The following is a 22868-nucleotide window of genomic DNA, read 5'->3' on the forward strand; positions in this document are numbered from 1 at the left end:
TACATTTGACAGGCTATAATCGCATGTGTATGTACGTGCTTCAATGTAACGGGAGACACATTGCCGCCTCTCTTCTACCAGAATCATTAATTATCTTGTACACCATCGCACTCGGATGTCAATGTTTACAGATTGTCATTTATAAGAGCCTTGGTTTCTTGTTCTCTTGTTCTCTATAAAATCGAATTCCAATTGAACAATTACGCCCTCCTTTCGTATTGATATTATTAATATTTTTGTTTTTATATTGCAGAATATTATAAAGTAAAATAATAATAATAATAAACCACCCCTCCCTAAAACAGTATAGATAGATATATAGATATAGATATAGATATAGATATAGATATATATATATATATATATATATAAATATATATGTATATGTGTGTATAATTATGTATGTACATATATGTGGAAGGATATATAAGACATTTACCAACCTTGTTCTGTAGATTACACTAAGACTATGCCAAGCCATTGCCCCAGTATGAATTGCACCGACCAGCAACATGAAACAAATTCTCAGCACGGTCATGTACACATCCCATGTTCCGAAATGATTCAAAGACAAAAAATAGCCGTTCTTTACCAATGCAAAGTATGCGAAAAGTATTTTAACCGCCCAAGTGCCCTCCAGACTCATTCATACACACATACAGGCGAAAGACCTTTTGCATGCGACAGGTACCAAAATATAATTATTAACAATTATAATGGCTGTGAAATATGATGTACATTTCTTAGAATTATTAATTAAGATATATACATTTTTTTTCTGTCCGTTTAGTGAAGGATGTGGTAGAAGATTCTCAGTGATCAGTAATCTGAGAAGGCACATTAAGGTCCACAAGAAAAATAGGCCAGAATTACAGAGAAATAGCCGTGCTTACTCTCACAAGAGGTATCAGAACGTTCAACGACTTATGGAAAAAACAGCATGCGCCCCTTGTGTGAACAATAAGCAGTATCTTGAGCCACCTATTTGTTTCCAATACAACGGAGCACCTGCCTATATGCAGCTACCACCCTTGTTGTTGAGACAGCTGAAGAGAAAGCAAGATTTCATGGACGATCCTTGTTCATTGGCCACAGCACAGCCTGGAGAAATTCAGCTTCCCCCTCACAACTCACGTTTATTCCCATCACCCTTTACACTCAATCAGACTTTCGGAAAACTCTCAGAATGTTCGAATAATAAGCCATAATTCCCAAAAAGAAAAAAAAAGCAAAAAAGCAAAAAAGCAAAAAAGCAAAAAAGCAAAAAAGCAAAAACGCAAAAACGCAAAAAAAAAAAGAATATTATATTATATTACCATCAAGAACATCATTACACTCATACAGTACAATACAATATAACAACAAATTATGCTTTCAACCGAATATTATATTATACATAGAATTATCGTATATTTCTTATGTTAGCCTTCCTCTTCTTCTATATATTTCATTTTAAAAAGTCTATATGTATTGGGTCTATTCTATATGCAAACCTTATTTTTCTTTTATCTAATAAAAAAAACCCCCTCGCTTCTATGACAAATTAAAGTGTCAATATTCTGTAGTATAAAGAATAACTTATTTTTATACTGACAATCATGAAACAGCTTTGCATGAAATAATGCTTCACAAAGTCAAGAGTCTATTATTCTTAATTGCCATTCATTTCTAAAAGGACAAAAGTAGGTGCTTGGATTTGTATATTGAGTGCATGTCTGTGTAGACATATATACATATGTAGTTAGATACCAGTAAATAGAGATACACAGATAGACACTTAGACCCACAGACCCTCTATTCATTAATAAAAGATAGGCTAGCTACAGAATATGTTATGCCACTTTAGAAGGAATAAAGAAGGAACAGGTATACATATAGATAGAATAAAGGGAGAAGGGATTGATTAATATCTAGTATATTATACTTACCATCGTGTTGCTTTTCTCTTCTCTATTCATATTTTATTTTTATTTTTATTTTATTAAAAAACCCCCAATTTGGATTTTTTATTTTTATTTATTTATACATATATATATTTCTTGTCATATAATTTCATTCCTCTTCTCCCCCACCCTTACCTTTCTTCACCCTTTATTCCAGACTACTTTTCTTAATACTAATATATTAAAAAAAAATGGATGACAATCTCGAAGAAGAATTCCAAACAATGACCACAACCCCTCGTACATTTCCATGTGATGAGTTGACCGACATTCAGGTAAGAAGAAAGCTCATTCACCGAGGACAATAGACTTATCAATTTTTCTATCATTGTTATTACTATCACTATCGCCATTACCATTACTCTTATAACTGTTATTATTTGGCTGGAATGAGTAGGGGAAAAAAGTGAATGTACGACAACTTGCAAAGGATCACCATCTTATCCTCATCACTTTAAAGAGCACCGAGTGTAAAGTGTGCCCTCAGCTACTCCATGTTCTGAATCTATATGGAATGGACCCGGACTGTTACAAATATGTCGATCCTTTTACACACCAAGTCCTTGAAATTGATGCTCTTCGTAAAAAGGTAACACAGACAAAAAAAATGAAGAAGCAAACATAAGACTCGGTTGACTAACAAATAAATGTATTTAAACATTTTCAAAAAGTTCTTTGGACTTATGCTTTTAAAAGACGCATATTTTATTATAATCTGTCCAGGATCATCTTCAGAAGTAGCAAAAATTCAAAAGATTACTTCATTTCAAAGATATCCTTTTATTGCAGGGGAGCAGGCAATGTCTCTCGGCAGAGATCTCAAACTCAACATGTCGGATGAAGAACTGTGGCCTGCGATTCAGAAAGTATCCAGAGACACTTTAAATGTACAGACGATCTACATCGGGCGAGAGCCGGGAAACTACTATCACACACATCTAATCAAGAGACTATTGTGCGAACGTGTCCGGTGGGAGATGCATGGTATCAAGGCCATCCAGCAGGCCCGCAGTGCTGTCGATCGTCTCCAGCGAAGAATGATAAAGTGTCAAGAAAAGAGTCTTACCGTAGGTAAAACGCTTTCACTCTTACAAGCGTTACCAACACCACCCCAAGTCAGTGCATCTGTCACACCGTCCACAAATCTGCATCAATCACAACTACCAGCACCACCATCGCGATGTTCTCCTCAGCAACTGCCTGCAGAAATCTTGGATCTCATTCTCTCATTTGACACCAGCACCACAAGCCTGGTAAAGGTAGCACGGACCTCCCGTCTATTCTACATCACAGTCTGTAGCATCCTTGTACACCGCCTCCGAAGTCAAATGAATACCCTCTGGACTGCCCTACCCCAACAGAATGGAGAGCCCATTCTAGACGAAATGGACGCCATGAACCCAGCATTAAATCGGTGGGAAGAGTCAGATCAAGGGGTCGGATTCCGTGAACTTGAGAAAAGAGTCGAGGCCATCCAGGAGCTTGTAACTGATGTCAATTATTGGACTAAACAATGGGTGTCCAGAAGAATCCGAGCACCCGTGAATAGTAGTAGTCGAACCCCCGTGGCAGTAAAGTCCACATAATTTTATTTTTCTTTTTAATATACATTTAATATACGCTAATAATTAATCATAATTATATTTTATATATAACAGTAACATCTTCTCCCTCTTTTTTTTTTTAAAAATATATATATATATTTGTCACTAATCTTCACTGGCATTCTTATCCTCTTAACCCACCTTTGCTGCCAAAGTTACGCCATTTCATTTATTACTTTCTATATCACTATAACCATACATATACATATACATAAATATATACATAAATATATACATAAATATAAATACATCTTCAAGTCAAGTAGTTTCTTTATTAAGAATGGTTTTCATTTTGATTTTTTTTTACATGGTGCAAAAAACCATGATATCCTTTTTTTTTAATCACCAGCAACCAAGATCTTTCTATGATCGTTTACGGGTGTTTGCAGTAAGATGAGCATGTTCACTGTCATCCAAACTAATATTACAAAAAAAATTAAATGAGAAACACACAATATATACATCTTCTTTACTTACTGTTCGTCGTCTTCATCATCTTGATTAACATGCAATAGCGCACTCTCTTCTTCATTTGCATTCTGTTTGGGAGTATTTGTTCGAGAGACACCTTGAGATGCTTGTCTATTATCAGACGCAGGAGAATTTCCATGACTTGGGGCGTTTCCGCCTACTTGTCCTTTGTGATGACCATGTTCATCATCGCTAAAGTCGTCGCCAAGTTCAAACAAGGCATCATCACCATCCATGCTTCTACCAGACCGGTTACGTCCTCCACCAGATCTCTCGGTACCATTTCCTTCGGCCCGTCTCAGACTGTTCTCGAGCGCAATTGCTTCTTCTTCATCCTGACTCAATTGCTCCAGACCATAACGTGAGTTGTAGCTCGTAGGTCTCCAGAGAACAATGATGACAAAGAAGACGATAAAGTACAGGATATTAAGCCATCCGTCCAACATAAACCATCTACGCTTCCAGTTACGAGCAGCCCAATCGACCTGGGTACGATCCGAAAAGTTGAACATGTTGAGAATAAAGATGATCATAACCATCAATACCGAGAATACGAGAAGACGGTAAAGACGCTTGTACATAAGGGCCTTGACATGCTGTCTTCTGATTTCTGTTTGACTTGTCCGCTTAATCTTCTTGTTCCTCCTCTTTACTAAGTCTTGTTACTTACCAAGTGTAGCCAATGTCTGGGTAATTGATCCAAGTGTCCACACATAGAATGCTGTCATGGTAATTGCAAGTGGAAATACAACAAGAAGAACCAAAAAGCCAGCTGTCTCAGGAGATAATAACATAGTGCCAAGCGAGTAAATAACACCGAAAAAGAAATGGGTACATGCAAGAATAACACACTTCTTCATAGTAGATCCAAGTGAGGGTCTGAGGTACACAATCGATGAGTATTCCAAAAGCTTCTTTTTTTTGTTTATCCAGCCATTTTCGTTACTGAAAAGAAATAAGAAAAAGCAATTACCTGACGACGCTGTATCCCATGCATACAATCAACAACATGAAGAATGAAATACTATAGCCAATTCATTAGATACTTCTTTTTCACGTGCTAGAGTTTTTCTTAATTTGATCAAAATATTTTACCTTGTTCTACCAGCGTTCAATAATGCCACAAGTCCCAATAATCCCCACGCTGTAACATTTAAGATATAGAGATACAAAGATATATTAGTCCAAATAATTCCATACACTTGGAGCAATTATACGATAAACTTGCATGGCTTTCCGGTTTGATTGTAAGCCTCCCAGAATCCAAAGTTAAAGGCCATCTCGACTGTGAGAAAGAAAATGGCTCCAGACAAAAAGTGCTGTTTTATATGCACATATGTGTAATGTTTTTTTTTGTTAGCAAGTAATAACATGGTTATCATCAAAAATATTGTTATTTTGTTATTTACCTGGACAGGTAAAATATCTTGCCAATAACGGAAGGATTGGATACCCCAGAAAAGCCCCACACACAAATAAACCAACGAGAATATACCATAAAACTAAGCCCATATAAACATTAGTTTTCTGTTTTGAAGTTTATCAGACTATAATTCTTCACAGAAACAAAGGCATATTTTCTCACCAGTAACTTTGGATAATCTACAGCAGGAAGTTCACCATATGGGAATTTCCACTCAACCCAAGCCTCAAAGAATGTGGAGTTTTCACCACTGGAACCAACAGGTACAAGAACAACACAATAATAGCCAGTATTCTCGATTGTGTACAAAGCTACTTCCTTTTTGTCGGGTTGCATGTCGAATACGGTGGTCAGAATGGAAGTGGTGTTTTTTTCAGCTGCGGGTACGTGAACAATAAACTCATTCAACGTTGAATTAGTACAGAGCTTATCAGCCACTGCCTTCTTGTCGCAAATGTAACGCATCTATAGCATGAAGAATGAGTCGACAATCTCATTCTCGGAGGGTTTTCTTCTTCGTCTTTTTCTTCTTTTCATACCTCCTGCTTCTTGTTATCAAGATAACCAATGTTGTTGTAATCCTTCCATTCGTAAATCAGCATTGCAGTCTTTCCATGAGATTTTCCTCCCATTGTCACTAACCAAATAAAATCGTCAGTCATGTGTTTAAACAATTTACTGTGAATTATAGGTTTTTGTACCTTTGATAAATGGTGTTCTTCCACCTGGAATTGCACTTTTACTCCAGACGCCAGAGCATGTGGTCGAGTAAAAATCATCACTTGTCTAGTAAGAATAATAAAGATTATTAGTTTGTCTTTGTTGTGGAAAAAAAAAGAAGAAAAAGGGACAAGTTGTGTCTGACAATAGTAGTAGTGTCAGTAGTAGTTAAAGTAATAGTAATAGTAGTAGTAATAGCAGTGCTTACTAGGTAAACTTCCTCAGCATGTACGGAGAGTAGTTGTGTTAAGAACAACAGCAACAGAAGTAGGCCTGACAGCCACTTTGGTGCAGCAACTCTTGGCATAGAGAAAATAAATACTTTAACAACCGAGGAAGGGGCAGAAGGGTGAGTCTGCTTTAATGTCACCATTTTTTAAAACAAACGTCATGTTGCACAAACACACACACACGTATATATATATATATATATATATACAGAAATAAGCCCCGTCTACCATTTTGTATTTATTTATTTTTTCCCTCTACTCAGTATCCCTTACCTTATTAGCGCCGTTAAAAGGACCGTTCTTAAAGACTTTTGTAAAGGTCGCCGTCACATATAAGAGCTAAAGAGTATGTCATCGGTTATTAGCTTGGAATAAATAAATAAATAATATGTGTAAGTATGTGATTTTAAACATGAATAAAAGTAAAAATGACAATAGAAATATAAATAGAAAATATCTTATTCATAAAAAGATTAATAAATGTAAAACATAAAACACAAGAAGCACAAGAGACATAATGCATTAATTTTATCCTGAATGCTATGCATTAAGCAATAATTCAATTTCATACATGGATCACCATGATCTTTATTATCTTATCAAGGATTTCATCCATTTTGGCAAAATCTCCTTTGAAATTCTCTTCCTCCCACTGCCCCCTCCCCCCTTTTTCTCCTTTTTGTGTGTCTTTTTTCTATCAATACAATTATCAAAAACTACACCTAAATAAATAGACCCACATATAATACTAAGCCGAATGATAGTGGTGCCAGTGGTGCCAGTGATGAAAGTGGTAGAAGCTGTGGCAGGATGGGATAGAGTTGGAAGGAGAGCACCAGGAGAGAGTAAAGAACAAAGAATTCTATTGACATAATAGGTTAGGAAAATATGCTTGCATAGCTGAAAAGGGTTGTGGTATGCGTAGTTTGGTAGTCAACCTTGAATAACCTGTATACTAGAATAAAATATTTTCACGAGTGAAGATGAGATATTGACAAAAGGTCACTATCCAACTAATACAGTCAACCAAGCGAATGTCATGTTCAACTCTTTGGAGAAATATCTTTTTTCTTTTTCTCTTTAATTGAACTCAACCGAATGACTTGGAAACAATAAAGTACCTTTTTGTTAAATGCTCTGGTTTGTAATCCAAACAATTGATATGGAAAGAACGAGTGCAATTAAGATATATTGTCTTGAGTGGATTGTGATAATGCTCAATCTCGTTATTTATATATAAAAAAACTCACTGCTAAAATACCTGATGAACGTCTCTTATTAAGCAAATCCAGCAAGAAAAGCTAGATTATACAAGTCGATAATTAAACGGGCTGGATTACCTATTTTTCTCTAACTCAACAATTTACTCAATGTACTTTCCCTACAATGCTGACAGGCTATTCCATCTTAATACAATTTATCACTTACTCTTTTTTTTTTTTTGGAAATATCAGAATGCGCACACCAACAGTAGTAATTCTTTTTAACTTCTTTAGCTAAGCCAAACAAATAAACTAAAAACAAAAGTAGTTCTTATATTTATTCTACTTGGCATTTCCCCACGAAATTTTGATGAGCCGTTTGTTGATTTCTTCTTTGCCTAGGAACCTGAGGACAAAACAAATCTAGCTCTGTGTAATCAGGAGCAGTAAAGTCCTACATACGCACTGCCAACAATACAGGTTGTGAAATGTTTTTAAGACACCTTTTAAAATCATCATATGGATCACCACTTTATTTTCTAATAGGGTACTTGATCTCAAGAGTTTAAGATGTATCTTTTTTTTTTCTTAAAAAAAGAAAGCTCTCAAGCATACTATATGTTATTGTTTCAAAATTTTCTAATATATAACAGAGTTAATTTTGTAAGATTCTTTGAAAAAAATCTTGGCTATTATATACTGGAGCCTCTAGTATTTTTACTACATGGGGGTATATCATTGATGAACGCTCTATTGTAAATTACGATCTTCCTCTCCATTTCTCTCGTACAACCTTGTACTTGACACCATATATTGTTTTCTGCTTACCACTGTCTAAGCGATAGTAAGCAAAAGCACCCTGATAATGCCAGCTCTAGAACGGTAAAATCTCGTTTAACCCAAACGAAAAAGGCGGGGTCTCCAAACTTTATACGGTCTTCGTTGCCTAAAAAAGTGAAGCTCGCCCTTGTCTTTCGATTTTATTCTTCAGTCTTGGTCTATAGTTAACTTCTTAGTTAGCCTGACAGGTGTTTTTCCAACCTCGGTTGAAAGAGCACGCATTCGAATCTCACAGAGACTTATCACTAGTAACAAGCTAGTTACAATTTCATATATACATTATAGCTAACAAAAAGCATAAACTTAATTATAAAGATTATTATTACTTTTTTTAAAGAAAATGTATAAAGTCAATAGATTGTCAGATGTTGTGCATAAAAAATTTGACAGTTACATGTTTGACGTTCTTGAGATAGCATTCTTATATATGTATATAAAAGAGTTTGCCATCCCACTGTAATTTAGAGGTACCAATTAAAATATCTAGCACAAGTACAAAGTGATATACTTCCTTACTTCTCTAACAAAGCAGTCTTTAATTGTGTCATCCTCATAGAGCAAAAACTTTCTGTCTCTAACCTTTTCTGTTGTCAAGAAGGCTCTGTATATATTCGATCGAATTGAGATCTGGGCTATTTGCAGATAATTGCAAAACTCTTACTTCCTTTTCTTTCTTTCTTTCTTCGCTCTGTTTCCGGTTTGCTCTAATGTAACCTTGTGGTATCTTTATGTAGCATATAAGTGGTTGTGATGGTGCTATTATCAAAAAGGTTAAAAAAAAAAACAAAGAAGGGATATATCTGTCCCTGAAGGTGTCAGCATATCTCTCATTCGGCATGTTTCCATTCAATATAACTTAATGGTCCAGCACGTCCTGTCCAAACACATTCCCTTCAAAATAATGATAATAATACTAAGACACCTAGCTCTTGTACTTCTGGTACCAAAGAAAGAGAACATTTTTATACTTTTCATGTTGTGTGTGTCAGCTGTGTCGCTGTTCACTTTTTTTTAGAAAGCTAATTCTAGGCTCATCACTCTGAATTACGATACTCATTCAGCATCCTAGTTTTTCTTTTTCTTCTTCTTCTCATTAGCCCATCAACAATGTGCATCCCTATGTTTTTCTTTATTACTGTTGTTGTTGTTGCTTTTATGAAAGAGCTTAATCATAGCAATACAAGAGTGAATATCTAGATAGTAAAGTTTTTCTTTCGAAATGTTGATCGGCTGGCTTTAATGTTATTACTCATGTCACTTGTAATGTTGGCCAACATCTGTATATTATTATTATAATTTCTTTTTGGTGTAGAAAATTTCAAGTAAAGCAATACTCGTGGGGATAGTTTCTTAGGGGTTCGAGGTATGTTTCTTTCCTGAGTACATCTTCTTTGTACCATATCTTCTCATAATATGGCTAACAGTTGATTGGGAGGGGGAAGTATGCTTTCTGTATTGGAAATCTCATATGAGCTATGACCTTTTTTGTGTACCCCATTAATTATATTTTCTTTTTCAAGAATATGATGACTTATAGTATGGCTTTGGATATCATTACCATTTTGGCTTCATTGATCCTTAGATATTGTGATTAGGCTTTATTAAAGAGATTATATATATAAAATTGAAATTGAAATTGAAATTGAAATTGAAAATAAAATAGGGTTGTCTTGCATATAAAAATAAAGAAATTAAAGAAATAAGATCGGGGTTGAAAGTAAATCGATTTTTAACATGAGGGTTTAAGTATACATATATAAAAAATAAAATAAAATGAAGAATCTCATGCACATATTGGGCTGAATAAATAAATAAATAATGAAGCAGGCTATATTAAAGAATGAAAATGTATGAGTAGATTTGTAGCCAATTGGCTAGTTATATAATAGTGGACGGAAACATAATCATAAGGATCATTATAACTATCACAATCGAAGTTATTATTATAATTTGTATATTGGTTGGTTAGCAACGAATTGATATGCACTGGTATGAACAAGATTCATTTCTTTTTAGGTTTTTAACAAAGAAGCAGAGTATTCTGAGTTTGAAATAAAGATGCAAAAAAGGAAAGGGGGACGTATTTCGGAAGCCATGCCGATTCCGTTTTGTTCGTTTTCGTTTTGGACCGAACCTGGGAACCCTGTAGGATTGGATTGGGTAAATGGTATAATGCTCTAACATAGCAGAATCTCATACTTTTCTTCTTTAAATAAAATCATACACGAATGCTTAATTATAAAGGTATAGGAAAAAGAAGAGTAATTTATTTACGAAGTTAGTATTGCTGCTGTTGTTTGAATTTTTTTGCCATGAAAAAGAAGAAGAAAAAAGAAGGTTTGTACGGGTTGGCGGTTTAAATGTGGCTTTTGTGCGTGTGGGTGTGTGGGTGTATGGGTGTGGGTGGGTAGGTGTCTGTATGCTACATATTATATATATATATATATATATATATATATTTATATATGTAGCTGGTATTGGATATAACAAAAGTATCCTTCTATTTAGCTTTGGCATAAAATACATTGTTAACGTTTCCATCTATTCACAAAAAGTATTGATTAATACGCAGTAGGATGGGATTGAAATGACATAAGAAAAAGGTAGCTTACGATTGTCTGTGCAATGAGGCAAATCTGCAGCATAGGACCAAATGCCATCTACGACAAACTTGAATTCAATATCCACTGACCGGTCCAATGGAATGGATGCTACAAAGTATGATGCTTCGGGTGCCTTTGTCATTGGAAGTGATACTGTTGAATGCAATCCACCAATATACAATAGTCAGAATACAAAAGAGGTAGGGGGTGGAATCTAAGAGATAAGACCAGCCAAAACTTTACCTCCCCAATTGTCAAAAGTACCAGTGACATAGACTTGTTGACCAGCAAACGACCATCGGAACTTTTTTTTATATTGAAAAAAAAGGAGTACGAATTCAATATGATAAGTACTAGGATTTTAAAGTATATTTATAATTCCTAATTCATAATATATATATATATTACCTCTGTCAATTCCACTGGTGTGTTAACCTCTAATGTATCTTCTGTCTCGGTAACTTGTTTTATTTCGGGTGTACCCAATGGACTATGTTCTGAACAGGCTGCGGTAGAGACAACGGACTCAGCAGCGGAAAAGGAACTTGCGGATGAAGGCGACACCATGACCGACTCGGGCTCTTCTTCAATCACAAAATGATGTACCTGTTCAATATTCTCTGCATTCTTCAAGAGAGTGGGTGTCGACTGTGAGCGTTGTTGTTGCTTGAATGTCTCGGCATCTCCAAAAAGAGATAGCACAGTTCGCCACGAGGATGTGACTCGGCGAACTGGCTGTTGTCTTTTGTGTTGATGTGGTCGAATGTCCCTTTCTGTCTTTGGCTTTCCTACAGGATAGGTTAAGGAAGAGCTAGGAGCCGGCATCACAAGCCAATCGCGCATATTTGTTGAATTGATTAAAAGAAAGGTAAGTGGGTAAGAAGAAAGAGAGAAGGAAATAAAGAAAGCTGGGCTCCAGATCTGTTTCAACCCAAAACACAAAAAAAAATTCACTTTCCACTGTTACACTTCAAACGATCGTCTTTAAAGAAATCTATATAATATAAAAAAAAAGTAGCGCCATATTCCCCTTCATTTTCTGCATTTTCGGGTTTATTTGTCTAGACCAAACTATAAAATACACACACACACATATATAAAATAAAATCGGTTATTAAATAGCTTTGGATTATTGTATAAATCTATATAATCTCTAGATCATTCCAAGTTAATCTTTAGTCGAATCTCTACACTATATATGTTCTCCAGTGGAGTTTAATATTTCCTGATCAATAAGACCAAGGATCAAATAGGAGTAGTTGTCAGCCAAATTGCTTCTTTGTTGAACAAGAGGTATTATCTCCAGTGCTAAATTCGTGAGATTAATATTATATGTATATATATATAGTGGCACAAAGTAGGAATAGGCTAAAATGAAAATAATAATAATATTAATAAGGATAGTAATAGTAGTAGAATATTACTATTATTTATCGTTTATCATTTGTTTAATGTTATCTATAGTTATCTAAAAGCCAAATAATATCATACATGTCTATCTATCGTTTTATTACAACTGTTTTCAAAATACTGAAGTGTAGTAAGCCAAATACCCTTTAGGAATATCTCGAAAACGAAAGGTCATTGGACCTCACATTCTGTACAAGGGCCACAAAGCATATTCCTCGGGATTCTTTTGAAGATTATAGCCAATGATTATTTAATATTTTCTTGTACCCTTAAAACCTTGTATGTTACCCTAATCTTTCCTATCAAAGAATATCTTGTTGTATGTCTTAAACATACAAGAACTACCCCAACTTCATCAGATGATGTGCTTAAACCATACAAGCTACTTGATGATTATCTTATTGGATACTCGTTTCATTACTGCTATAATCCATCAATACAAACTCCCCTCCACAGTATATATATATATATTTTCAAACATGGATACACAAAGAAAAATGTATTTTATCCTCAAACAGATACTTCTCCTTGGTAATAGATAAGCTGCCTATAAAGAAATAGAGAAAAGGAAAGCATGTAATTAAAATATATATTGGAACCTATCAAGTTTCTTCTTATTCTTCTTATTGTAGCTAAATGATATTATGACCTATCGATTAATTAATGAATCAATTAATTAAATAACTACCAAAAACGATTGAGCAATAGCTTTATCACTAAATGTTATGCATTTGTTTGATTTATATTAATCCTCAAAATATTTACAGCACACAAAGAAGAAAACAATAACTGTATACAAATACCAAACATGTTTCTCTTTCTGTCCCCAAGGTCAGTGCTCAAATACCTATTTTCTTTGAGCAGTTTCACATGTGTACTACTTTAATTTCATTTATTACCTATAATTCTTTGAATATTTTCATAAGTTTGTATGTCTTTTTTTTATAAAAGAAAAGGTATCGAAAAATAGCTATTCCGTCATATATACATGTCAAATACAATTGAACCGATTGTCTTATGAGCTGCGTGCTTTTCATTCATAAAATAAACCAAGAGAAAACAGAAAAAAAAGACAAATGTTTGAAAAAAAGTAAGTGCTGCAACTCCAGGTATTTGTTTTGCACAATTAAAGCAAAAGGTTTTTTGTCTGTACTTCCAAACAAGTGCAATGTTACACTAATCATTTAAAGCATATTTTAAGTAGAGAAATACAATTATATAAAAGATAGAGGTGTACCAAAAGGCTAGTTTCTTTTTGAAAACAATTTTAATGAATAAATACGCAAATACATATTTTAACTGAATAGCTTACAGAAAGAAGCATAATCGAAAAAAAGACAAAAGTGCTTATTACCTGACCTGTGGCCTGTGGTTTTCAATTATACTTTGCTACTAGCTGTGCAGACAGGACATCTTTTAAGGGAAGAAAAAACTTGCCTGTATTCAATGCAGAAACCTTTGATTTTATATATGCATCTTACAGCTAAACCTATGTATTTTGCTTTTTACAGACAAGGAAAATTAGCTGGGTCAATAAAAAAACCTCTTAGCCATTTCAAAATTGAAGTGGGACACCCACTTCGAAAATTGGACAGTAATATGAAGATGGGACATTCTTTTTAAAGTTAGACACTAATATGGAAGTGGGAAGCCTGAAAGGATAGCCTCTTGAGGTTTTTGCTGTTCAACCTCTAGCTATTTGAGTATGAGAACCAGCTTCGTCAACAAATACACAATCGCTTTGGTAGTTGATGCCTGCCGCTTTGTGATAATATAAAAACGAAATTGGATTGTTTTGAAAATATCTTGTTCTACAGTATCGAAATAGCCATGAATGCAAATTATGATATAGCACTGGGCGATGGTTATATTATTATCATTAGTTTAAAATAATAAAAAACAATTGAAATATTGATATAATGTAAGATACACATGCAGTATTATGAAGGTTTAGTGAAACACAGCATCTTGTTTCACAGTAGATGTGTTAATATGGAGCAAAATATTTAATAAATATTCTTAATTTGGGCTCATGGCTATTTAGATAGTGTATTCTATATCAAAGACATATGAGGGAAAATTTATTATTCAAAGATTTTTATAAAGTAAATATAAGTTAAATTAAATATAGTATAAGATGGTCAAGTTCATGCTACTTCAGTCCAGTCCAGTCGATTCCAGTCAAGTCCAGTTGATTTTTTTGTACAGTTGATTTCTTTTGATCTTTTTTTTTTGTCCGTTTTTTTTTTCTCTTTTTTTGTCCAGTCAATATAAGCTAAGAGTGATAGGAGGAGGAGGAGGATTTTGGTATTGCAAAATAATAAGGGGGATAATTTGGACTTTTTGTTTTTTTTTCTTGTTTTTTTGATTCTTTTTTGATTCTTTTTTTTTGTTTTTTTTGTCCAGTCAATTTCACAGAATAGTAATAATGAAATGGTTTTGATATTGAAAAGAATAAAAAGATAATTTGGACTTTTTGATTTTGATTTTTTTTTTGATTTTTTTTTTTAATTTTTTTTTGTCCGAACACAGCACACATAGTAAAGGGGATAATTTGGACTTTTTGATTTTGATTTTTTTTGATTCTTTTTTTTTTTTTTGGTTTTTTTTGTCCAGTCAATTTCATGGAATAGTAATAAAAGGATGGGTTTTGATATTGAAAAAAAATAAGAGAAGGGGGTTTTGGTATTGCTCTTTTTGCTCTTTTGTTTTTTTGAGCTTCTTTTTTTGAGCATTTTTTTGTTTTTTGTTTTTGTTCAAAGACTTCATTTGCTTTGTATGTATATATGTAAAAAAGGATTTCATACCTTGTCCTAATCCAAAGTCTTGTTCCAGTTCGCAGCTTTGCTTCAATCCAGGTCCAGGTTCCAATGCAGAGTTCTTTCGGTTTGTTCATCTTTTTTTTGTTTTGTTTTTTGTTCTTTTTTTTTTTTTGTTCTTTTTTTTTTTTGTTCTTTTTTGTTTTTTTTTTGTTTTTTTTTTTTGTTTTTTTTTGTTTTTTTTTTGTTTTTTTTTTTGTTTTTTTTTGTTTTTTTTTTAGAGAGAGAGGAGGGCTTAGTATATGCCTGTGTAATTTTTGGACAGGACTTAGTATAGGCCTCAGGGTCGGATTTCTTTTGATCCTTTTGGAGTGGAGGACTTAATGTGCCTGATCATTTCTGATAGGTTTTGGTCTACGCCTCGGTTTTTGGATTTGATCCTTTTGGATTGGAGGACTTAGTATATGCCTCGAGTTCGGATTTCTTTTGATCCTTTTGGAGAGGAGGACTTAGTATATGCCCGTTTTTTTTACAGGACTTAGTATAGGCCTCGGATTTGGTTTTTGGTTTTTCTTTTGGAACTTGCTTTTGGAATTTTGCATTGGACCCCTTCTTGGAAATCGACTTGGCCTTGAGACTTGGAGGTACAACCCAGACTTTGGACTTGTATATAAATGCGCCTCTACTTTTGTATGTATATATATATGTATATAAGTGTGTATATGTATATGTATATGTATATGTATGTGTGTATGTGTGTATGTGTGTATGTGTATGTGTATGTTTGTATGTCAATGACTATGTGTGTGTGTGTGTATAAGAAAGAAATAAAAAGAAATAAAAAGAAATAGAAATTGTGCGTGTTTGTGTGTGTGTATTTTTCTACTTTTCTAATTGTGTACTTCTCTACGTGTTTGTATGTATCTGTGTGCTAGGACTAGTACTATACCAGTACTTGGACAGTGTTTGGACATTTGGACTTTGACTTTGACTTGGACAAAACTTGGAATTGGACTTGGACATAAAAGCAAACCGTGGCTTGACCATTTCAGGGATTCTGCTAGTCTATAAGTTTCCACTTGAGATAGAGAGATAATTGTGAATATATTTTTTTTTGCTTCTTTTTTGTATCTTTTTCTTTTTGTATTCTTCTTGCTTGACTTGGTTCTTGCTGCTGTCATTCTTGCACAGGATTCAGGCTCGGGACTGCAAAATGTTCTTCGATGACCGGGCGGATTGGACCTTGACCACCAGCAGGAGGTATACGAGACCACCAACAGTAAACAACCAAACTTCCAGCAGAAACAATGTGCCAACTTGCAGCGATGGGGTCAACCACAAAAGGATTTGACCACCAAATGGCAGAGGAGCTACCAGATCTTGGCTTACCACACCAAGAACCCTAAATATATACAGGCATACAATGCAATGTACAATATTTCGAGGAGAGAAAAGGTACGACTAGCGTGCCGAGCAGCTTTACCTTTTTGGTAAAGTCTAACGCTCACAAACTCTCTCTGGTATCCTCTAAAGGGTTGTAATATTGTGAGCCCTGTCACAGGGCGACCTTGAGAAGAAAAAGAAGAGAAAAATATCATATAATTAGTACCGAGACATATTGTGTATAAATAGTACTTATCTTCTGGATAGACGGACCAATGGTTGGTATTGTCTCTGACAAAGAAGTCTAGAGACAGAAAAAACCCTTGAAAAATTGCCTTATCGCTTGCTTTGTGGTTCACATTGTTTCTGCCTTGAGCCCTGTTGTTTACTACTGCCGGCCTCTAATTGTTCCTGCTGGTGTTCTCGGTCCATAATATAAATCCGGTCATCTCAAATACCTTTTTGCAGTCCTGAGCCAATAGTCTTGAATGATGACGAGGAATTTATTCTTGTTGTAACCATATCCTAGTCGAGACTCTTCATGTGCTTTTGGGCCAACCCAGCGAGATGGCGAGACTCTGGGTTAGCATACTTGATTTTAACCTTTTGTACTTGAAGGCTTGATTCCATTTTTTCCATGTTGCTTTGTGCTGTTTGTTTTGATTTCCATGTTCAGCTTTGCTTTTCTGATTTTGTTTCGAGAGTTTTGTTTTGATACTGGACTGAATTCTCTGCGAGTTTCCATAAATACGGCTTGTAAGCACTTGTCTCGACCTGAGTTGGATAGGTTCATCGAAAGTAACCTTGCTTCTCCTTCACAACTGAAAGTTTGCGTAAATGCCCTTCGACTCGGGTCTTGTTTTCTTGAGTATACGCATTTCCAGCTGCTAACTGTAACCTGCTGTTTTTTTGGTGACAATTTCTAGCTCACCCTGCTTGGTCTGGTTCATTTACCAGACCATATTAATCAGAGTCCTCCTCAAATGAGGGTGGCTAGGACTCTAACCACAGGTTTTGCGTGATGCTTGAAATCATCGGCGAATTCCACGCTATCTCTTCAGTGACATTTTTTTGTATAGTCAGATTATCTTGATTCAACTGACAAAGTCACTGATACCCAATTAATCAGTCATTGAAACATATCCTTTTGTGCAGATGAACTTTGGTCTTGCCATCTCAAAATAGCTGCGGGTGTCTGGACATGCATGTGTATGCATCATTTGAGTCCAGACACAAGGACTGGTAGAAATCATAATGACTGATATACCATCATGTCTGTGAGGGAAAACCTCGCCAATCTTGCGTGAGAACTAGGTGTTCTTGGCTCGTTTTCCCGAAACCTCTTGGGACTGTCTACCCCCCAGCAATAGATTTTCCACAATCTACAGTATAGTCAACTCAAAGTCCAAAAGGACCTATTCGAGCTTACCAGTGAATCTTCAGGTATTCACCAGAAAAAAAAGAAGGGGGGACTGACGATAGCCTTCCAAGGACCCCAAGAAAGAATCCGGCAAGGAAGCAAAACCCATTCGGCCAGACATGACTACATAATGAACACCGTGCCCCACAGTATTCATTCTCCCTGGCTTAAGCACAAAACTCAAGCTACAAAGACCCAGAACCCAGGTACAGAACAGGCCAGCGACCTAGCCAACAACGATCTCCAGAATGATACCAGAATGATACCGGAAATCTAGCCAACCAGACCAGACAAGCCAACAGGACCACCGTGGCCCAAAAACGACCCAGAATCAAGGACTCCGGAAGCCCTACTCGTACAGAAACCACCACTCACAGATCTCGGCCTCGGACCTGTGAGGAAGTCAACAAGAACCCTACGAACAAAAGGTTCCAGCCAACCCTACAGCAGTGCAAGCACCACCCTCGAATGTATACAAACGGCAAATACCAGAGGCAAACAGGATTGAAAACCAGTCTAGTACCACCACAGGTTACACTCATATGTAGACCTCCACAATCTACCTTCTCTTTATACTGTCTATGCCAAGCCAAGACTCAGAACCAAGCTAACAGGCGGAGCATGGTGTCGATCCCAGAGGGAAACGATAATCCAGTCCTTTGAATCTGAAAGCAGTAGGAACCGAACGTAAAAGAGGCTACCCTTACAGCTTAACCAAAAAACCCAACGTGAATCACCACGCCGATAGTCCCAAGGAAAAGTACTGTGAAAGGTCTGGGAATTCCAGTGTCACCATAAAACTTACCAGAAGCTTCAGGATCGACCTTTGGTTCCGACCGCATCGGCTTGGCTCCAGGGCCAACCGACCAACAAGATGTCCGCTTGGTGAAGCGTACAGATCGCATCTTAATGTGCGGACCTTTGAGCCGGTTCATGACTTAAATTACGCTGTGGCGTACTTTGCTTGTTCCTCTTTGCCTACCCGACCCTTCCCTGAGTCAGCGGCACCAACGCAGAAAAGCTTACGAGTCAAAGGGGGTGACTACAGCCATTGTCATTCTTGAGTTATCTGTCTGGGGATTTCCTGGAAGCCATATTCTTGTTTCCACCACCTTTTTACTGCTGGATGCAGTACCAGGCTTTAGGAACCAAGCCAAAGCAAATTTTTGTTTCTTAACCAACATTCGTTCACAATTAGGTCCAAAGTCAACCGATGGAACCCAAAAGCTAAGCACAATTAGGCTTTCTCTTCTTGCTACTGGATGTAGCACGAGGAGTAAGCTTCACTGGCACCGAATCTTTGGCATCTTAGAAACCCTTTGCCTGGAATTCGGCGGCCGACAAACCGTTGTTTGTTGGCGCATCGAATGACTTCGCTGGTTTCTTGCCCTTGACAAGAGAACGTTTGGGTCTCCCGACGCTGGCGGAAGACTCGACCTTGGGGTCCTTTGACTGCTCCATATAAGCGCCGGAAGCCAGCGCTTTCAACGTCACAGCCATTGGAGCCTTGGTCTCGGCTTTGGAATGATCTGGCTGCTTCTCACGAGAGCCAGAGGTCAACTCGGTCTTTGCCGCAACCTTGGATTCCTTGGCCTTGCCCTTGGAATCCTTTGCCTGTTCCTTAGCAGCGCGGGAAGCCAGCACTCTTGGAATTCCAGGCATAGAGACCTTGGGCGCAGCCTTGGTCTCCTCTGGTTGCTGCTCGCGAGAGCCAGAGGCTGTCTCGGTCTTTGCTACAACCTTGATATCCTTAGCCTTCTTTCCGCTCTGACTGGCAGGCTTAACAGTCTTTGAATGGTCCATTGGTCCTAAGACCGCAGGAGCACACTCTCCGACCTTCTTTGCTCCGTCGGCGAGCAGACCAGACACAGACGCAGGAAGTGACTCTCCACCCTTTTTCTGTTCACCTGACTTGTTGGCACTGCGACTCTGAGGCTTCAGCGCAGTAACAGCGATAGGCGCATCCAATCGCATCACGTCGTGCTCCACCTTGTCGTCTACAACCTGTTGCGGGACACAGGCTGGGATCTTGTTCGTATCGCAATCCTTCTTTACAGACTGGGAGACGTACTGTAAATCGTCATCCGTTGGATTGCAGGTGTGGGCCACGAGCTTTTCGCCACAATCAGCATCAGGCGCCACTACCTCGACATCATCATCAATCTCCATGGGACTTTCAACTTCCATGACTTCACTCCAAGCCAGGTCGTCGTCAATCTCCATCGGTGTGGAAAGTCCTGTGGAGAGACATTCCCAAAAAAAGCCATTCACTGACTGCCAAGAAGATAAAGCGAACGCCTCATCTAGACCTTGCACTGTACCAAACTTTGGCTTGGGATCATTCAAGCCAGCATTGTTCAAACCCGATGGGGTCTGAACGGACTCTTGTCCAAAGACAAAAGTCTCCTCAACTGGCTTAGAAACCAAACCGCACTCTGGTTCAGCGACTTCAGTCAATGAGTCGCAATGACCTTTGTTTTCAGAGGCGTTGAGCTCCTCTTCCAACATCGTGTCAAAAAATCTTGCAGGGAGTCTTGGGTTTGCAAAACCCCCTGAGAAAAATTCTTCACAGATGAATCTGAGTCGTACGCTGATCTCAGCTTCATCGCATATGTCTACAAGCTCACTCGACACACCCTCGTCGAGGTCTGCATGGGTTTCCCCACAGGTACCAGCTACGCCGTCAACTGGGGACACCATTGTATCAATGCCACGCTCCAACTTATCCAAGGGAAGGAGGTGTGGGATATATTCCCGAAGCCCTACTCCAAAGAACACGTTCGACTCTCCTACACAAACAACGTCTTCCTCCTCCGAAGAGGACTCATCAACAGACATATGCCCTAGGATACCTCCTTGGCGCTCACTCAACAAGCCACCTGAGGGTTCTCCCGTTGTTCGTGAACCAGTAGACCACAAAGAGCCTACCCAGTTTGACACAAGGCCAAGGATTGTCTGGCGCATCACATTATCGTGAGCTTCGACTCGATTTTCGCCATTCGGTCTCGCGTCAACAAATGGGGTTGCACCCACTCCCGCCATGGAGGGGCGTCTTTTTCTCGCAGGTTTGGCCATGCAAAAGGCAGAGGGCATTGGAGAAGCTTCCCATAACATCACAGGGATGAATATGAGAGCTGGGGCAAGTAGGTATGCGAGCGCGAAGGCTGCGCAGAGAGCGTTATAAACTTTGGAATTCATTGAGATAAATGATGTTTAAACAAAGTGCGAAGGAAAGAAAAACAGGGGAGGTGGGAATAACTGAGGTATATATATGTTTTTTGTTTTTTGATGGTAGTCGCGCTGACATCACACTCTAAGCTACCAATATATTTGTTTATACGCCTTTATCAACTTGACACACATAGGTATGGGTAGATAAGAATTGTCTCCCCCCAAACAACTACCAAGCAACCTATATATTTTCACATGATGATTAATACAGGTACCGCACGCCCTCTGAGGATTACCACACACACAAAAAGAACAACCAACCGGTTCATGTATATTTAACGCTTCTACACTGTGGTAAGTTCTTGTACATTTGTATCAACACCAGGTCCAAGTATCAAGAGGTCTGTACTTTACTATTGTAAAAGGGCTTCATTATATGTTTGATACGTTCTTTTTGAATATGCTATTTTATTCTATTTTATTCTATTCCATTTTACTTTATTTTATTTATATTGTGTTGATTAAACCCCCGAAAAAATAAAATGAAAATTTTCTTCTGCTGGAACAAGAAGTGCACAGACCAGCTTAGAGTAACCTGAAAATTGCCGTTATTGAAGCTTGTACTCTGTCTTTAGAGTTGTTACTACAAACGATCAAAACCAAGTCTTTCTTTACTTCTTTACTTCTTTACTTTGCTTCATTCTCTTTTGATTTACTTTACAAGAAAGTTGGTTTTTGTGATCTAATGACTGTTTCTTATTGGCTGTCCCTTCCGTTGTATAACAGTTACACGATTACAGGTTAATATAAATTATAACCAATAGAAAGAGAAAACATGTACCAAAGTACTAAAAAATCATATTGACTATCGGATGCTTTCCCTCTTCTTTGTTATCTTCAATCCACATATAAATATTAGCAGCTCATGAGAATTTTTTCTTGTTAACAAAATGCCAGACCACTTATAAACCCCAACCGTAGTACTACAGTTTAATATTAGGCCTAGGCAATTTTTTTGTTGTTGGACGGACTGCTGTGTAAAGCGTATCAGCCAATCGTAACATAGTGATGTTATAGGAGATAGAGGAACTAACCTGCAATAAATTCTACTGACTATTTATTGCTAACATGTATAGAGTTTTTGATGACTGGCAGTGGACGCTTTCGTAGCCGAGTAAGCTGACCCTTGTTACTTTATAGTAAATTATCGTTGGAAAGTTTGCACCTTCCATTATTCACCGATGTGATTTGTGAGTGGGGAGAATATAACGGGTGTCATATATCTTACTACCATTTTCACACTTCATTTGTATCAAGTCAGGTTTATATCCTGAAGAAGATCGAGCCATATAATGCAGGTACAAAGAATCAGGTGCTATTATTCTTTTAAAAAATAAATATAAGATAAAATAAAATATCTTTTGTGTATGTGTTTAAAAGAGAGAAATGAGCGGGCGATATATATTGAATACGCAAGTAATATTCCCATTGTATTCATAAATCAATTATTCTTATTGTTATCCTTTTAGCTATTTCGTCTACTTCCTGCTAATTAGTCCTATTTTTTTATATAGTGAGAGTAATATTAATGTTTTCAGAAATATGACTATATCGAGAGCTGATTGCATCAGACATCATATCATTGAACATATTGATCGTGCAGGTATTAGTCTATTGGATCAAAATCAC

At 36.9% G+C, this 22868-nt stretch overlaps 6 protein-coding genes across 6 annotated transcripts; 2 read left to right on the plus strand and 4 right to left on the minus strand.

Moving 5' to 3' along the window:
* Nucleotides 1–469: 469 nt before the first annotated feature.
* PHYBLDRAFT_66210 (C2H2-type zinc finger transcription factor) lies at nt 470–1208 on the plus strand (the record flags this gene model as incomplete). The annotated part of the gene is made up of 2 exons (XM_018441604.1): nt 470–687; nt 791–1208. 2 exons carry the CDS (start codon nt 470–472, stop codon nt 1206–1208), a joined length of 636 nt encoding a protein of 211 aa, XP_018287605.1.
* Nucleotides 1209–2460: 1252 nt separating this feature from the next.
* Nucleotides 2461–3654, plus strand: PHYBLDRAFT_159795 (hypothetical protein). Its single transcript, XM_018434062.1, has 2 exons — nt 2461–2532; nt 2615–3654. Exon 2 carries the CDS (start codon nt 2744–2746, stop codon nt 3527–3529), a length of 786 nt encoding a protein of 261 aa, XP_018287606.1. The 5' UTR covers nt 2461–2532; nt 2615–2743; the 3' UTR covers nt 3530–3654.
* A 140-nt stretch (nt 3655–3794) lies between these two features.
* Nucleotides 3795–6534, minus strand: PHYBLDRAFT_188297 (hypothetical protein; the record flags this gene model as incomplete). Its single annotated transcript, XM_018439479.1, has 10 exons — nt 3795–3965; nt 4025–4663; nt 4685–4932; nt 4992–5042; nt 5236–5337; nt 5428–5520; nt 5604–5906; nt 5981–6078; nt 6143–6227; nt 6370–6534. The coding sequence occupies 10 exons, from the start codon at nt 6532–6534 to the stop codon at nt 3911–3913; spliced, it is 1839 nt and encodes a 612-aa protein (XP_018287607.1). The 3' UTR covers nt 3795–3910.
* A 4139-nt stretch (nt 6535–10673) lies between these two features.
* PHYBLDRAFT_188298 (carbohydrate-binding module family 48 protein) lies at nt 10674–11890 on the minus strand. The gene is made up of 4 exons (XM_018439480.1): nt 11445–11890; nt 11280–11340; nt 11046–11189; nt 10674–10974 (listed from the first exon to the last, which is right to left on the minus strand). The coding sequence occupies exons 1-4, from the start codon at nt 11877–11879 to the stop codon at nt 10934–10936; spliced, it is 681 nt and encodes a 226-aa protein (XP_018287608.1). The 5' UTR covers nt 11880–11890; the 3' UTR covers nt 10674–10933.
* A 3729-nt stretch (nt 11891–15619) lies between these two features.
* On the minus strand, nt 15620–17381 carry PHYBLDRAFT_149357 (hypothetical protein; the record flags this gene model as incomplete). The annotated part of the gene is made up of 7 exons (XM_018432258.1): nt 15620–15890; nt 16155–16270; nt 16395–16607; nt 16708–16732; nt 16841–16966; nt 17047–17164; nt 17201–17381. 7 exons carry the CDS (start codon nt 17379–17381, stop codon nt 15620–15622), a joined length of 1050 nt encoding a protein of 349 aa, XP_018287609.1.
* A 900-nt stretch (nt 17382–18281) lies between these two features.
* Nucleotides 18282–20231, minus strand: PHYBLDRAFT_66206 (hypothetical protein; the record flags this gene model as incomplete). The annotated part of the gene is made up of 5 exons (XM_018441603.1): nt 18282–18449; nt 18746–18927; nt 18991–19001; nt 19035–19263; nt 19325–20231. The coding sequence occupies 5 exons, from the start codon at nt 20229–20231 to the stop codon at nt 18282–18284; spliced, it is 1497 nt and encodes a 498-aa protein (XP_018287610.1).
* Between the last annotated feature and the right edge of the window lie 2637 nt (nt 20232–22868).

This window comes from Phycomyces blakesleeanus, assembly GCF_001638985.1.
Source record: "Phycomyces blakesleeanus NRRL 1555(-) unplaced genomic scaffold PHYBLscaffold_21, whole genome shotgun sequence".
Taxonomy (NCBI): Eukaryota; Fungi; Mucoromycota; class Mucoromycetes; order Mucorales; family Phycomycetaceae; genus Phycomyces; species Phycomyces blakesleeanus.